The 17138-nt window shown below is 33.5% G+C and overlaps 1 protein-coding gene across 4 annotated transcripts in view; it reads left to right on the top strand.

The window, feature by feature from the left end:
- Positions 1-17138, top strand: part of LOC138697183 (cyclin-dependent kinase 11B-like) — a 110832-nt gene that overhangs the window by 56906 nt on the left and 36788 nt on the right. For 2 of the 4 annotated variants that reach the window (XM_069822753.1, XM_069822763.1), the window contains 4 exons: positions 4493-4690; positions 8923-9162; positions 14539-14595; positions 14735-14788. In XM_069822753.1, coding sequence (XP_069678854.1) covers positions 4493-4690; positions 8923-9162; positions 14539-14595; positions 14735-14788 — 549 coding nt within the window. The remainder of the gene's footprint in view (positions 1-4492; positions 4691-8922; positions 9163-14538; positions 14596-14734; positions 14789-17138) is intronic. The other 2 variants (XM_069822761.1, XM_069822764.1) reach the window with 2 other exon arrangements.

Below are 17138 nucleotides of genomic sequence, written 5' to 3'. Positions count from 1 at the left end.
AAAATTATGAACTGCCCAAATGCCATTGCGTGATTTAAACCGGCATTACTCATTGCATTGTAAGCTTATAACAGCAAATACATTTCTGAATGAAATGGTGATAAATTAGTACTCACCTTTGGAGAACAAAATTTCTGACAAACATGATCATGGCAGCCCATTATTTCATATGATATCTCTGCTGTAACGCTTAGTTACAGTACCTACTTAAGTTGCGTCATCTGTTACATCAATTTTGCGTCATTTTCTGGTCAGAGTTTCGATTTCTCTCCCCACACCACATTCCCCTAAATTTTTCTTTACTTCGATTGTTTTATTTATCAAACTGAATATACATTCAAAGAAAAGAGAATTTTCTGCCAGCCATGTAGTGTAACTATAAAGAGGAGCATAATTTTTATTCTGATGTCATCAGTTCTTAAGCTCACTTTATTCTTTTTTGTTGCTATTTACTAAGATATTGCACTTATTGTTCGCATTAGTTCAATCACTGCATCTTCTGTTTGTATTTCAGTATGTTTATTTTTACTACTGGTACTAATTGTTTCTTTTTCAGGTATTGTTATATTTATAAATGAAGAATAGTATTTTCTGTAATTTGTTCAGATCATTTTACATTCTTAAAAGAATCACTAGTTTTGATTCTAATTGAGTGTAAATGTCCATCATAGTAGACAGTAGTTATGGACAAAAGTCTCTTTAAGTGCATAACGTTTTTAATATCACCAACTTACTCTTAACATCTAGGTGTAATTGTGAGTGTTCATTGATATCTAAATCGTGAATTGCAGAAACCCCACATGTTCATTTGAGTAAATTTTTCAGATGGCACAAAAAACTAATTATCTTCAAAAACATTTGGTATTTTGAAATGACTGTTTTTTATTAAAGTATAATAATGAGCTCTAATGTTTGACATAAATGAACTTTAATTTTTTCTTTAGTGTTTTCTGGGGGGGGAAAAAAATCTGAATTGCCTGGACATATGAGGTTTCTGCAATTCACGACTAGTAACATTTTATTTTTATTTTTTTTTAACAATTTTTAGGTGAAGAAGATGGAGGACAATATTTTTATCTTATAAAGAACTTCAAATGTATATTTAAGCCAAGAAATTGAAAAAAAAGTACACAAACATGTAAAATGTAAATAGCATTATTTAATTATTCAAATTCCTTCACTCCTATAAAAGACAAAGAAAAGCTAACTGAAAATTTTTTTAGGTTCTAAAAAATTCCACATGCCCTGGATTTATGGTGTTCCTGCAATTCATTGTAAATTATTGCAGCTGTAAAATGTACACTGAGCACTGGATGTGTGGGATTTCTGCACTGCTTGAAAAGCTAATGTATGAATATTACAATCATATCAAAAAACTAAATTTGAGGTTTCTGCAATTCACGATTCATATGTGATAGTTATAAATGCTATAATATAGTATATTGTTGCAACTTTGTAGACATGTTAATAATCCTATGAATCATCTTAATCTGTTAAGTATTAACTTTTAGGTTTATTAGCAGACAGGTAAAAGATTGAATATATTAATAGATAGAACTGATTTTTAAGGCTTATGTTTTATTTCTTAATAATATGTAGTAAGAGACAGATTGTTCATTCAGTCATTACTAAGTAATAATCTGATTTATTTTGTTCTTAAAAACAATGATTAAAAAAACTCCTGTGTTTTAGCATCATATTGGAACTAAAATAATTTTTGTGTCACTTCTGATATAATTTTTAAAGCGATTTTATTTCATGTCTTCTCAAATGGATCAGACTGCATTTTGAGATAAGGGATGGATGGTTGGCGAAGTGTCAGTTTCTCACAGACATGTATTACAGGTATCTCCTGGAAGATATGCAATATCTACACTTTGATGCTCATTTGTGAGCCGATTAATTGCCTTTCTGTTATGAAGCAGTGCTTTGTGTTAGTAATATTTTATTTTAATTTAGTACAACACTACATATCCAGAAAACTGAATTTATGTGGATATTTTAGCATTACAGTGTATGTTTTATGCATATTATGTCCTTGTAACAGCAGAAAGGCAATCTGAGTAGTTTTCAAAGTGACCATCCATGCCAGTGATGCAAACATTACAGAAGTACACAATGCATTTCCTGGCTCTTATGTAGATGCCTGAAATATTTATAATCTTGGTCGAAAACTTACAAATGACAAAGTGCAGGAGGTGTTGCACATCTTCCAGGTCATACCATCTCTGTCCTTTGACAAGAAACTGAGGCATTGCCAACCTCTCATTCTGTATCTCAAAATATTTATATATGTGTCACATATATCCTAATAAAATAATTCAATTTTATTCTGAATCACTGAGTACCTTTGCATCTTTATATATGTAAAATTAAAATTGTGTCTTAATCTGACTTTTGAATACAAATAAGTGTTATTGTATGTGGAAAAGAACAAATGTCCGTAAGTTATTCATGTGGGTTTCTGTTTTGATATCAGGCCTAGTTTTTCTTTTTTCCATCCTAAGAACTAAGATTGTAAATCAAATAAGTTATACACCGTGTCCATAAATTATCTTTACAACTTCAGATGTAAATAACTAAATAATGAAATGAGGTATCTCAATTCTGCTTTTTTCATGTGAAAGAGAATCTCTCAAAGTTTTGTTTTTATCACCTCAATGCACTTCTATTTGTGCCCCCCTTGTCGCCCTTGGGATATCAAGGCGATAATCGATTTCCTGACATGTCCGCTGTAGTACCTCCACAGTAACTGATGTGATGCTGTCTTGAATTCTTTGTCGTAGGACTTGAATATTGGGAACTGGTACACAATATCCTTTGCATAACCCCATAAAAAGAAATCCAAGGGGGTTATGTCGGGTGATTGTGGTAGCCAAGGAAATGGGCCATTCCAATCCATCCTGTCGGATTCGGGGGTCTGAAAAGCCTCACAAGATTCGAGAAATAGATCGCCATAGTCCAAAGATTAATGTGTGGTGCGGTCTTATGCACAATAAAATCATTGGTCTCTTTTTCTTCGCTGAAGAGACTGTTAACACCAATACTTACCTGGATATGCTAGAGGAATTTGTTTTCCTCAACTAGAGCATCTCCAACCAGGTATCTTTTTCCAACAGGATGGTGTACTACCTACTGGGCTCTGGAGGTACGCACATCCTTAGATAACCATTTTTCTAGGTGATTCAATATGTCTGTTACTTTGTGTTACTGTTTACAAAGAAATAGTAAAGGCATCCCTATTATAGGCTATGAAGTAGAGGTGAGGTGTGACAACATTTTGCTGAAACAGCTCTGAACTCTGACAGATTCCGAAAAATCACTGTGATGGGTAATAGTGATTCCGTCACAGTGTGATTTTTGTGTTCGGATGATTTTTGGTGATTGTGGAGCTCCATTTCCTGTGTGTAGATTTCCAAGTCATCTAAAACTCAATTTCACTGCCATCTACTTATCTCTGAACAAACTACGAGGAATACCCATGTTTCTTCATCACTAACTGACAGATGTTTATGTTTATTGCTCTTCTGGGAATTGAGTTGATATACTGGTGCCGTGTCTTATATCAACAATAATGATTAGGACTGGGAATATACAGAAAACAAAACACGCTCTGACTTCTGAGCAGCATTATTGCTATGTGTGGGCACATATAATCACCCAAGAATGTTTATGAAGTGGAAGAATATAGTTAGTGCATAGCTTCAGAATCAAAGAGTTGTGGAGGTTAACCTTTTGAGTGGGACGAAAATTAATTAGATCCCAGTTATGTTGTTCTTCCAGTTCATCTTCTGACTTGCAGTTTGTCTGTATTCTGGCCTGTCACATACATGTATATCATCACCTTCACTGTGAGTCACATATTGAGCAGAGATGATGATTTTTCTGAGTTTTTATTTTGGAACAGTAGTCACAGTTAGAACCAGTGACAAACCTATCATAGCAACAAAATCACAGTTCTTCAAATCACACTCCACCACTAACATTGAGGCCTACAAGGCAGCAAGAGGTTTAAGGTTTCCACCTTTTCTGGACAATTGTCATTAGTAGCAATAGGGATATCTCCTAATGCAGCAAGAAGTATTAGATCAATGGAGAAAATCCACGATCTTATTTGAAATTGAACCTGTGCCGTCCAGCTTGCAGTGCAACTCTTTAACTCTGATATATATATATAATATATATATATATATATATATATATATATATATATTAAATTTTGTGCTTTTCTTTGATACTATTTTTATTATATATAATATATATTATTATTATGAAGCTAATATTTTATTGTTACACAAACACAGTCTTAATAATAGAATACTGTAAAAAGAATCTGCCTTTAAATTAAGAATTGTTGCATAAGGCTTATTTCTATGAGTAGTGTGTTTGGTATTCTGTGTAATTTATTTCGTGATCATGCACATGTTCATTAATATACCAAGAAATACATTGTCACACTGTTGCAATTAATACAATTGTTGAAATACTTCAGATCGAGAAATGGTTCGTCAGAAAGAGGTATATCGACGTGAGCTAGAGGCAAGACGTGAACGCCGACATCTAGAAAAAGAAAAAGAACGCACACTTAGAGAAATAGCCAAGAAAAGAGAACGTAGCCGCAGCAGGGAAAGGAAGAAACGTAGAGTAGAAGAGGAAGAAGATAAGGCCAAAGGTGTAACTGAAAGAAGTGGTATGTTGCATTTTTGTTTTCCATTGACATCAGTAAAATTGTTTACAAACAAAATATACATCCTCTGTCAATAAATAAAAGCCAGGAGGCAGAAAATCGAGGTTATTCTGTATATATTGATTTATTCACAAAATCATCTCCCCCTCCAATGAGGATGACCCCCAAGGATCCAGAAGATTATACAGTACACTGATAAATAAAAGTTAATTGTACACAAAAAATTATAATCATAAAATATATACAGTATATATAATTAAAAGAAAAAAAATTAATTGTTATTAAAATAAAGATGGAAATGCAGAATCTGCACTCCTAATTCCACAATTTAGGACATCTGGCGGACATCTACGGCTGACCACTAGGATCCAGAATACAAAGCAGAGATTAACTTAAAAATAAAATACAATATGATTTGTCTTTCAAGATCTGCGTTGTAATCTTCTTCATAGTGAAAAGCTTGCATCCCAGAAGTTTTAGCTGGTCATGGGTGAATTTAGACAATGATCCCCTGGCTCCAAAAACAATCCTTGAACTGACCAGTTGTTGAGGGAGGTGTTATACTATCTGCTGAAATAAGGCAAGCAAGGTTCATAAATGCTCGTTTTTCCTCCTCAGTTTGTTGGGGCTGCATTGTATCCCTCTCAAATCTGATAGTTGAGTCTTAATACCATTCCTTGATTCTTTTTTCTGTTTATAGCGATGATGTCAGCCCGCCTGGTGCAATTATTCTGAGAGATACATTGATTACTTTATTTAATTGACTTTACTCTAAGGGTTGTGACACATCAAAGAAATGCGAAATGTGAAACCTGAAACGTACAGTATGAAACAGATTTCATACAACAAAAACAGGTTATTAGCTGTTGGAATCCAGACCTGTGCAAAGTGTTTCCTGTCACATGAAAACAAGAGACTCTGTTTGAATATATCTTGTTCTATTGTCTATTTCACTTTCATTACAACAGAGTAGAATGAAGAATAATCCCGAATATAATGTATCTTTTTATGTTGGTGGAATACAATTACGATCTGAACAATTAATCAAGAAAAAATTCCAGAATTTGACAATGTTTTATTGAATATTTTACATATTATTTAACATGTTAGCTTGTTACTCAGGAATTATAATTCACATAGAATCCAGTAGCACAAATAAGTGCGTAATAGTTTGTGCATTCCAAAATCAATGTTTCATAGTTAAATCTATAATTTATTTTGTCATAGCAAAACTATTTCAGATATAAGAAACTAGTGGCATATTTTATCTTTTAATTGCATAGCTTTAGCTGTCAGTCAACCACTGCAATTAACAATAGACAGGCAATTTTGACAATATTTTATGAGCTTTCTCCAAGCCCCAAGCAATTGATTTATGAAAAGTTCTAAATTTAGAAGACATTATTCGAGAGACATATAATCTATACTTTTTGTTCCCTTGAAAGGCGATAGTTAAATATTCTTTTTGGGTTATTTAAAGCATTTTGATATACTTTCTCATCAACACTCGGAATAATTCTGAAGTTTCATTCATTCATTCATTCATTCATAGTGTTCTGCTCAAGGGCAGGTCTTTCACTGCAAACCCAGCATTCTCCAGTCTTTCCTATTTTCTGCCTTCCTCTTTGTCACCTCATATGATCCATATATCTTAGTGTTGTCTATCATTTGATATCTTCTTCTGCCCTGAACTCTTCTCCCGTTTACCATTCCTTCCAGTGCATCCTGTTCTGAAGTTAGTATCTTTCATTTTAATGTAAGGTCCCACAGCAGAAACTGACAGGAACAGGATGGGTATGAGAGAATGAACAGTGAAAAAGAAAAGGACTTAAAAATTTTAATTCCTGATTAATACTGATATGTAAATATATATGTTTTTTCTGCTTTAGGGTGATCTCAAATTGCAGAGTGTCATTGTTTACAGTGGGATAAAATGTAACTTTATTGAAGGTTTCAATAATATTATTTCCTTCTGAATGTAAACTATATTGTACGAGGGCCGTCCAGAAAGTAAGTTTCCCTGAAGCCATTTACAGAAAGAAAACACAATATCATGGAAAGATTTATTGGAACAGACAGCAATTTTTTAGCTATTTTTCAACATATTCCCCACCGAAATTGAGACATTTGTCATACCATGGAATCAGCTTTTATATCCCTGTGTCGTAGAAGTCTGCTGCCTGGGATAGGAGCCATTGTGTGACAGCCATCTGCACCTCTTTGTTGATTCTATGGTATGACAAATGTCTCAGTTCCGTGGGGAATATGTTGAAAAATAGTTCAACAATTGCTGTATCTGTTCCAATACGTTTTTCCATGAAATTGTGTTTTCTTTCTGTAAACGGCTCCAGGGAAACTTACTTTCTGGACGCGCCTCGTACAAATGCATGCACAACATATTGTCACACAATATGCAATACATTACTTGAATTTTTGTGGGCTATTTTTAATTGATGACGTATTTTTTTTTCTTTCTTATTTTGCTCATGAATTTGTATTAATTGAGAATTATTTTTATTTTTATTTATTTCAAAAATTAAATGCTCGTTTGTGTTTATTATCTGTTCGTGTACAGTCCCCTGCCTTTAATTGATTAATTTTTAAGGTTTTCCTTTTAATTTTTAGAACACATTGGTTATTTTTCAGCGATTTTCAGGTTGTCAACATCTGCTCTCTACTTATAACACTATCACCATACACAGGCTACAATTGACAGTGAATCTCTGTGGCACTGAGTCCTTCTGTTGGAGGAAAGAAATCACAGCTTGCACCTCACAACTGGTACAAATAATGATGACATTTCCATTTTCAATGTTCATTGTTTATGCACTACTGAACCAAATGAGCAGCATTCTTTTTTTTTTGTAATCAGCCTTTCGAAGGTTGGTTTCTGAATAATCCTTAGGCTTGTTTCTCCAAGTTTCACTATTTCCAGTTTTAAGTTTCATGTTTTGCATTTCTTTCATGGTACAGCATATCACCAGTTTCCTTTTAAAAGTTTATAAGTTCCAAGTTTTCCTGACTGTTGAAATCTATGTACAGTAGAACCTCTATTTAACGTTATTCTGGGGACACGGAATAATAACCTTAAATGGGGGTTGACACTAAATAGGGGTTTGCTGTTTTTGTTTAAAAATGTTTGAATACTTTTGCAAAAATGCAATTTATTTGCAAAAAAAGCTGCAATAAGTACATTATGGACAACAGTGTACAAAATAATGGAAAACATAAGAGGAAGCTGGGTACCAATCAAATCTTCTTCTCGCCATGTCAGATATCTTAGCATTTGGATTCTTTTCCATTTTGCGAATTAAATTAACTTTTTCTGCAAATTAAATTAACTTTTCTGCAGCCATTGTTTTCTAGATGATACAGTAATGATAAAAAATTCCATCTCTTCACTGTAGTAGCTCTGACACCACACACCTCAGCAAACACAACAAAGACAAGAAGCAGTTGTCATGGGTGGCTGCTACATCCATCATTGAATGTGACTGGTTCTCACGAAGGGTGGAAATTGACAGACTTTTTATGTTTTGTTCTGCTGTGTGTTATTCTGCTTGTAATTGGTTCTCGCAAAGGGTGGGAATTAGTAGACTGTTTGTGTCCTGTTCTGCTGTGAGTGTTATTTTACTTGTGATTGGTTCTTGCAAAGGGTGGAAATTAGACGAACAGGAATGCGAACTTCATGTAAATGTGGTGAGAGAGGAGAAATCATATGGTGGTGAGGTAGCAGCATTACCAATTCATTGACTCTTAAAAAAATTGTATTTTACGCATTGAATTGAAATGCTTTTATTTTTGCATTAGTCGAGATTAAAAAAAATCATTTAAAAACAATTTTTAATGTAAAATGCGAGTTTCACAGCAAAAAGAATAACACTAAATTGAATACATTAATCATATGTAATAATTATTGGGACCGTGAAATTTCAACATTAAATGTGAAAAAAACGTTAAATAGAGGTTGCCAAAAGTCGAGGTTCTACTGTATATTTGCAAAGTGCATTCTGCTGATAACACCTCGTAAGTTACAAATGTTTGTGTATTTTATAAATAACAAATGCGTAACAGTTGTTAGCTGGGGTATAGAAAATTAAGAAATTATTTTGCTGTCTTGTACAATTTTTACGAGGTTTTACAAATAAGCCCATGTAATATAATAGTTGCTTACTTTTTCCATATTCAGTATAATTTCTTTATTTTGAATGTGTTGTGTATATATATTTTTATAGCAGAAGGTCAAGAGAAAGGTGACCCTGCCAACAATGTCGTAACAGTGTCAGATTCAGAAGAAGAACAGCTCCAGACTGAAGAAGAAGGAAAGCAACAAGTCAGTGACTCTGCTGCAGAGCCTGGTGGTAGAGAGAATCACAGCCCAGGAGATGAAGAGGAAGAAGCCTCCAGTGAAGCAGAGGAGGAGGAAGAAGAAGAGGATAGTGATAGCAGCACTGACTCAGAAGATGATGAAGCTGGTAGGTTTTTTCATTTTTCTATAGCTAATTTCTTGTATTTTCAGTACATACCAGAAAATAGCATATTTCTTCATATTGTTTCTTACGACCATAGTACAATTGAAGGGCTCGGGGAAAAAAGAGCTAACCCACAGTAAGTTAGTTTCGAGAAAAAGCTATTTGAAAGTTTAAAAAATCTTACAATTCAGGATTGTGTGTGAATGTGCTTGAAACTCTGCTGAAGTATTATGTGGAATATTCAGTTTTGTTGGGGAGAGAGTTTCTATGTAAATTCTCTTTTTAAGGAAAGTAAAATAATACCTAAAAGAAGAAGGAATTACAAAATTGAGTTAGCTCCTTTTTTCCTCAGACTTTTTAAAACATAATGCAAGGGTTAACAGTTTTATGAATTAATTATTGTATGCACTGTGTTATACATTTTATAGCTTTCAGTTCACATATTATGTGTTCTACTTCATGTGATCATTCATCCTGTTGTCATCGACCATTTCAGGTTCATTATCAGTAATAGCTTTGCTGATAAGAGTAACCTTTCATAGAATGGGTGATAATCTAGAGAAATCAATTGCAGAAGTTCCAGTAAATCAGCGTGCTTCCTACTGTCAATGAGATTGGCTCTAAGTATCTTTGTGACAAATCAAAAGCTGAATAACTTTGTTCACGAACAAGAACTACCAACTTTCCTAGGTACTATAATCTTCTTCTGAGATATAACTTATTGTTGACCTTTATTTTTCTACTGTTTTGCTCATTCTTTTTGAAAATTGAGCAGTATTACATATAAATATTTTTGTTCACGTCATTGTAACGGCATCTGATGTTGCACTTATGAACAATCCCAAGTCTTGGTGCCAAAACTGATGCAACACCAGGTCAACTAAATCAAATCAGATTCCTAATTGACTGCCAGTTTTCAATATTATGCTTCCTCTTTGTACTTACTGAACATTTCACATGGTTTTGCTCTATGCTTCGTGAAATATCCATTTCTGGCTACAAGAAAGAAAATAAAATTAATATCTCGACAACAAATGTCAGGATGGATTTACTACCTAAATAATTAACATAGAATTCTGAGGAAATCTATAGGCCTTAAATGATTAATCAAACAACATATATGACTCTTTAATTAAAAATTAATGGCACTCGTGCACAAAATAATAATAATTATTCAAGATGGCTATAGTTCATTATCTAAAAATGTAAACATACGCTGGTACATCATCTCTGAAGGAAGAAGGTGTTAAACCACAAAACATATTTTACTCAAATCCACAGTTAATTCCCGATTTACCACGAAAATCGTCTGTAGCTGCATTTAGATTGGCAATAGGCCATGATTGTTTGGCCAAACACCTGCATAGAATTGGAATATATCAGTCCCCTAACTGCCCATTGTGCAACTCAAACCAAGAAATGGATTCGGAACACCTCAAAATCTGTGCTTCAGTGGCTGGTCATGATAATATCTTTAAAAAATATTGGAGTGCAAGAGGTCAAATGACTTTATTGTCAAACGCCTGGCATTAGAAAACAACAACAACATATTTTACTAAAATATGGTATTAAACGTACCTGTGGTGAATCTTCTCCAGTATCAGAAGAATCTGCAGTGTAATCTCGATCATTAACACTATCATCAGTGACAAAATCTTTTCCTGTATCACTAGAACACTACATTTCGTCTTTACCATCCACCATTTTAATGTGGGTTAACTCCATTTTTGCTCGGAAATATAACACCAGAATGTGTTGGAATAAAAAGCTTTGGATATTGTGAAGTTATTTTTGCTGCTATAAATACTATCTGATGGAAGACGTAAAACTACTAATACGGAATGTGATACATTTTCTCAGTTTTCATAAATGTGGGGTTAGCTCCTTTTTTCCCTGATCCCTTCAATTGAAGAGTGTGATCCCAAAACGCATTCAGTTCATTTTTATTAAAGGACTGGGCTAGTTTTTTTATCCACCAGTCCACGGACTGAGTGAGTTTTCAAGTGACGTGCACAATAACATAAACTTTTAGACAAGGATTGGCATCGTTTTGGAAGAAAACATGCTTAAAACATATAATTATAAAAGTCTTAAAACAATCATATACAGAGTGGAAGTGAATTAGCCTTGCAGATTTCCAGAGCGAATAGCTTATGTTGTATGTAACAAAAAACTGTAATACCATATTAATGGAAAGTTAAAGTTTTTCAGAAAAAAATGTTTTCTCTCAAATGTTTAATAATCTCTTGTTCGATAACTATTGCGAATATAGGTTCGTGATTTTTGCCCATATTGATAGGAAAACTAATAAAGAATAATTTATCCCTCTGGTGTATTTCAATAATGTGGACAGTTGTCGTGTAAATTTAATTTTAAAAACCTCTAAATTCAAGCCACCACATGGTGCAAGTTGCTTGCAACACAGTGCCAGAGAACAGCTCATTTAGCGAGACACACCGAGTTCGTTGACCTCTTACATCTGTATCACGAGAAGAGTGTATTAGCTGCAATGTTGCCGGACTTCTGAAACCTGAAATTTAATTTTCTAATTACCCGTGCATTTAATCATAAAATGTAATATAGGTTTTTTTTATTCATTTCAGAGTATCCTATTCTCTCTTTCAATCTGCAACGTTATTTCACTTCCACCCTGTATGTGTGTAAATCATTAAAAATGGCCAAATGGACTAAATAAGTTCAGGGATCACATTCTTCAATTTTATAATGGAAAATATATCGCTAGAATAGTACTGTAAATATTGCAGATATGATAGTGCAGTATTTCACTCGCATACATATCTGGAGTGAGAAGCAGTGAATTGGAGAAAATTTGTATGCTTCGATTAAAGAGCAGTTTTCTTATAACAAGGGTCACAGCTGACACCTCCGCAAAGCCCAGCAGTGTAACCAGGGAGTGATGTTTTTATTATGCCCTTGTACTTGTTTTATGCAAATTATGTAGAAAGTATTTTAATACTGCAAATCATCGATTTAGAAGTTCTTACAAAAATTTACGTTTATAGCAACTGGGATACTAAAAAAAGTGTTCTTTACATGCTGTCTTGTCTGTCTTTCCATCCTCCTATCTCTCTGCAAGTCTGCTGCACCAGTATGCTTACTGATCAGAAGAGCTCCAGAGTGTCTTATTTAAAATGAAACTGGTCATTTTATCTTAAGAGAGTGAGGCTCCCACATCTTGCTGCAAGGTGCACAGAACCCATTTCATAAAATATATTTATTAAATCACCGACAATGTGGGAGAATTTAATTAGAAAGCTCGCACAAAATTTTTGTTTCACTGTTTGTGAATAGTTACCACCATCTCAAAAAGCAAACTCCAGTAAACTAATGAGTGTGAGGGTACATTACTACATCTGCTTGCCATTTTTCTTTCACACTTACCATAAGTAATTTGTAACCTCTTCTTTGTTGAAGGCTGTCCAAGCGATCTTGAGATAGTGTTACTAACTTCATAGGACATGACTGACATTCATCACTCAATTTTTTTTTTTTTTTGGGTTATTTTATCAACATCTAGGTTATTTAGCGTCTGAATGAATGAAGGTGATAATGCCGGTGAAATGAGTGTCCGGGGTCCAGCACCGAAAGTTACCCAGCAATTCATCACTCAATTTATTATTCATCTTCTCTAATGCCACTATATAGAGAGGAAGTATGTGGCACTTAATGACAGTTTTTTTACAACGGAAATATATGAATGCTTGTATGAAACTGATCATTTTTTTCAAGTATTTGTCTATTTAGTTATATTACTTGTATCTTCTTCATATGAGCCATTCAGAGCAGAAGTGGTGTAAGTCAAAAATGGGTAATGAAGGTTAAAGTAAACATTCTGTGAAATACAGCGCAAAGTAGCAATTAATATTCGATTTATTTAAACTTTTAGTAGTCAGTGGCTAGCATGAGGGACATATTGCTACTTTGCGCTGCATTTTACAGAATTTTTACTTTAAACCTCATTAACCAATTTTGACTTACACCACTTATGATCTGAACGGCTCATATGTATGTGCTATTATTCTTTAAGTGGTAGTTTACATGTTAGATGCATGTTGGCAGCATTTCTCTAAAAACTTGTAGAATTGTGCAGATCTTATCAGGTCTTTTCTTGAAACATTTTAAGCATGTTAAAAAGATATGATATTTTTCTTTATTGCATTCTGTAGAAGCTATATTCATTAGTGCCAAATAGTTAAGTTTGAAGGTGTTGAATAGGATCTTACTTATCAAATAGAAAACAAAAAGTGGAAATAAATACATCAAATATTCACAAAGAAAGTCACTCAAAACTTAAAAATGTTAAACATGGAGCAAGGGTAGTGTTTAAGAAAAGTATTGAAACTTTCAAAACAAAATTTTTCTTTTTACTCTTTACACTTTCATGTTTGACTACAACACTGTCATAATGTCACAACTGTGGGTGGGCTGTGTTACTTTATAGATGTGTTATATGATATTAGACTATATTGTTTTTTGCTGAGAGGTGCATATATTGACATTAGGATTCATTCTTGAGTTGAATGGATGATAGCACGTTTTATTATGTTAGCAGGCCCAGGTTAAAGTATTGGTTGGGACAAGTTTCCTAGTTGAGATTTGTTTTCTGTGTTTCTCAAAATCTGTGCTTCAGTGGCTGACCATGTCAATATCTTTGAAAAATATTGGAGTGCAAGAGGTCAAATGACTTTGTTGTAAAATGCCTGGCATTAGAAAACAACAACATATCATAAAGCACAATGGATCACTTCGTGGGGGATTGGAGGGGTGATCATTCATTGGTACTCTCGTTCTTTCATTGAAATAAGAGTATATTAATAATACTCAAAATTTTAGTATACAACTAACTTACTGTGGATATACTGATGATTTCAATATTGACTTATGAAACTCGTATAAAAAGTGACACTTGTCCTATTATCACAAATCATATTCCTTGTAATTACATTTAGCCTTCATCTCAGATTCTCTCCCCGCATCCCTGCAAAAGAAACTAAGCTCTGCAAGTTGACTAAGTGTGAACAGGACATTTGTAGGTCTTGTTTTTTTTCCCCCCTGAGTAACTAAGTTTCCCTTGCGATTTTGATTATGCAGTGTTACATCTTTATTGTCATATCATTGCACTGATTCTTACATTTTCAGTGGTTTACAATGGTCGTTTGAAAAATAAATATCTAGTGATACCTATTTTTCCAAAAATCACATCTTGCCTGTCATTTTGTTTTTACGTAGTGTTAATTTCTTGTCATTACTTTCATTAGCATATTTTGTGTGATTTCGTTACTTCTGTGCTTCTCAGTAAATGATATACCACAATTATTTCCTAGCAACATAACCTATTTCTCTTGGTCATGTTGGCAGTACAAACCAATCCACACGATCGGACAATGGCGTTTTCCTTTACCATTGAAAACAAAGGTGCGTATGAGTGAGTTGTTGGGTATGTCACTTTTTAATGGAAAAATACTAATTTGGCACATCACTATTGACATCGTGCAGAATATATCACAGTTATTCACTTCCATTTGCTCACATAGTTTTGCTCTTTAATTTAAAGGAAAAATACAAAAGAGGTACTTTTCCTGTGGTGAAGTAGCTTCTCCAGTAAACAGTAAGCAGTATATAATTCAAGTAGCACTCATCCCTCTAATAATTACACAATTTTATTAAAATCCTTACATAATAATTATAAGCAGTTTGCATGCAAAGTGACCTTTTCTTTTTGTTATATATGAACACCAAAGTTAGCAAAAACACTGAAGCTTCAGTAATATAATTTTAAGAATATTATATCTGAAAAAATTATCGAAAAAAATATTGCATTCTTTGTAGCAACAAAGTCCTCATGGGCTAATAACATCTACTGAGCTGTGATGCAGTGCATAGTATATACAGTCATGAAGCTTGAGTTGATGAGGGTACTAGGAACAATAGACTGTGCTGGTACTGATTCACATTGTATGTAATGAGGTGATAGTAGTGATCCTAGTGGTTAGCGACTATCTATCGAGGCATATTCCCTACGTATTGAGCTTCGTGACTGTATGTACTAGACTGTGGTGATATCCTTCCAAATACTGGAAAGCTAGACTGCTAACCACTTCATTGTCACAAACAGCTCTTTAAAAAATCAACCAACAAAACATTAAATTTGATAACCGTTTTCCAAAAACAGTGTATGGCTTTCTTCATTTTATGTTGGAAATAGTCACTGTTGATCTAAAAAATGTCTGTTGTGTTTGATATTTTCAAAACAACAGTAATTCTGAAAAATCTATATTTCATCGAGCAAAAAATGAAAATAAATTACACATGAAACAAAACAATGCATGAATAAGGAGTAGTAATTTTGCTATATTCATAACTACAAAATAAGTGCATATTAAATATTCGATGAAAAAAGTTTGTGCATAATAAAATATTTGATTTCTTATGGCAGCAGACATGCTGCTCTAAACTGTTCCTAGTCTCTCCTATTCAGATGATTTGATATCTTATGTGGGGGATTCTTATAAGGCAAAAATCCATTACATCAAGTGATAAGTTGATAATCTTCAAAGATTAATATATGTACTGTTACTTTATTTTGTCCTGTGGCATGGCTACATTATCTGAGACATTCTGCCTAGGACTAACAGTATGGAATGAGCACTGCTTTGAGTCTCTGTAGTGGAAGAAATTTTCTCAAATTCCTGACAATGTATGGAACCAGTTCCCACCCAGCATCACGAGGAATTTGGAGAGCTACATTCAATAGCATAATCCAGTTTTGTACGCCAGCTATAATGGCTTGGTGGGGATCATCGTGTTGATTTTATGTTACCTCTGTACTGGTTAAATTGTTGTTCACCTTTGCTGAGGCATGTGAACGTGAGATCAATAGTCACCTGGTTAGCCTTGGCCTTATTATTACTATTGCCTTATTATATACAATACTTCTTACAGTGTTAGTTGTTATAGATTACTTACACCAGCTTTCATATTTTAAGTTTAATTTTAAAAGTGAACAGATCAGTAATTTTAAGAAGTTTCGTTGCTCTTGCATTCTTTGGTGTTCTTTGCTTGTGTGCACTAAGATGTTGTTAGAAGAGAAATATTTTTAATTTCATTCATTTCCTATGGAGTTTATCTTAAAATTAAAAATGGCATGTTTTGATTTCGTGTTTTGTTTGGTTATGTTGTGTTGTGTATTATTATCAATTGTGTTCCTTGGGTTACTTAACTTCTTTTAATTTACTGAAGAATAAGTTTCACTCTTTGAAGATTCAGCAGACTATAAATTATGCTTTTTACTTTTTCATTGTACAAAATATAGGGCATTTTATATTGTTGGGAAAATAGATTTATAGATTTGACGGAAATTCACGCTATCAAAATGCAGATTATTATTATTATTATTATTATTTTTTTTTTTACATTCTCTTAACTTACCTCATTCATCATTACTTTCATCATCACTGGCAAAAGAGCTGTTGAAGTCGAAATCATCATTGTCGCCTTCTTACCACAGCATGTCATCTTCTGTTCCATTCAATGAATTGGTAATTCCACACTTCTTAAAGCTACATAAGTTATTGCTTGAAAGTCAGGGTACCAACCTTGCCGCAAATAATCCTGCAACTGAATTTTCAGCTGCCAATTTTTGCAAAAAAATATGTGGAGATTATTCGAGTACTGTACTAGCTTTATAACTATCCACATTCTACAAGAAACGAAGTCATGCTACAACAGTCAAAATCATTAAACATTCAGCATGAACTAATGAACACAAGATATTTTTCACTCCATATTTGCTTTCAGTATAAGTAGTTGTATTTCGTTTTTATTTTGTGTTTTTTGTGTACCTGAATTAATTGTCTTATGTTCATGCTTGAAAACTGAAGATGATCACTAAGCCTGGGTTTCATGAAATAACTTAAACAATGTTATTTCTTATATGTATGTATGTGTTTGATAAGTGA

Source organism: Periplaneta americana, chromosome 1 (genome assembly GCF_040183065.1).
Source record: "Periplaneta americana isolate PAMFEO1 chromosome 1, P.americana_PAMFEO1_priV1, whole genome shotgun sequence".
Lineage (NCBI taxonomy): Eukaryota > Metazoa > Arthropoda > Insecta > Blattodea > Blattidae > Periplaneta > Periplaneta americana.
This window is presented reverse-complemented; position numbering and strand designations above follow the sequence as displayed.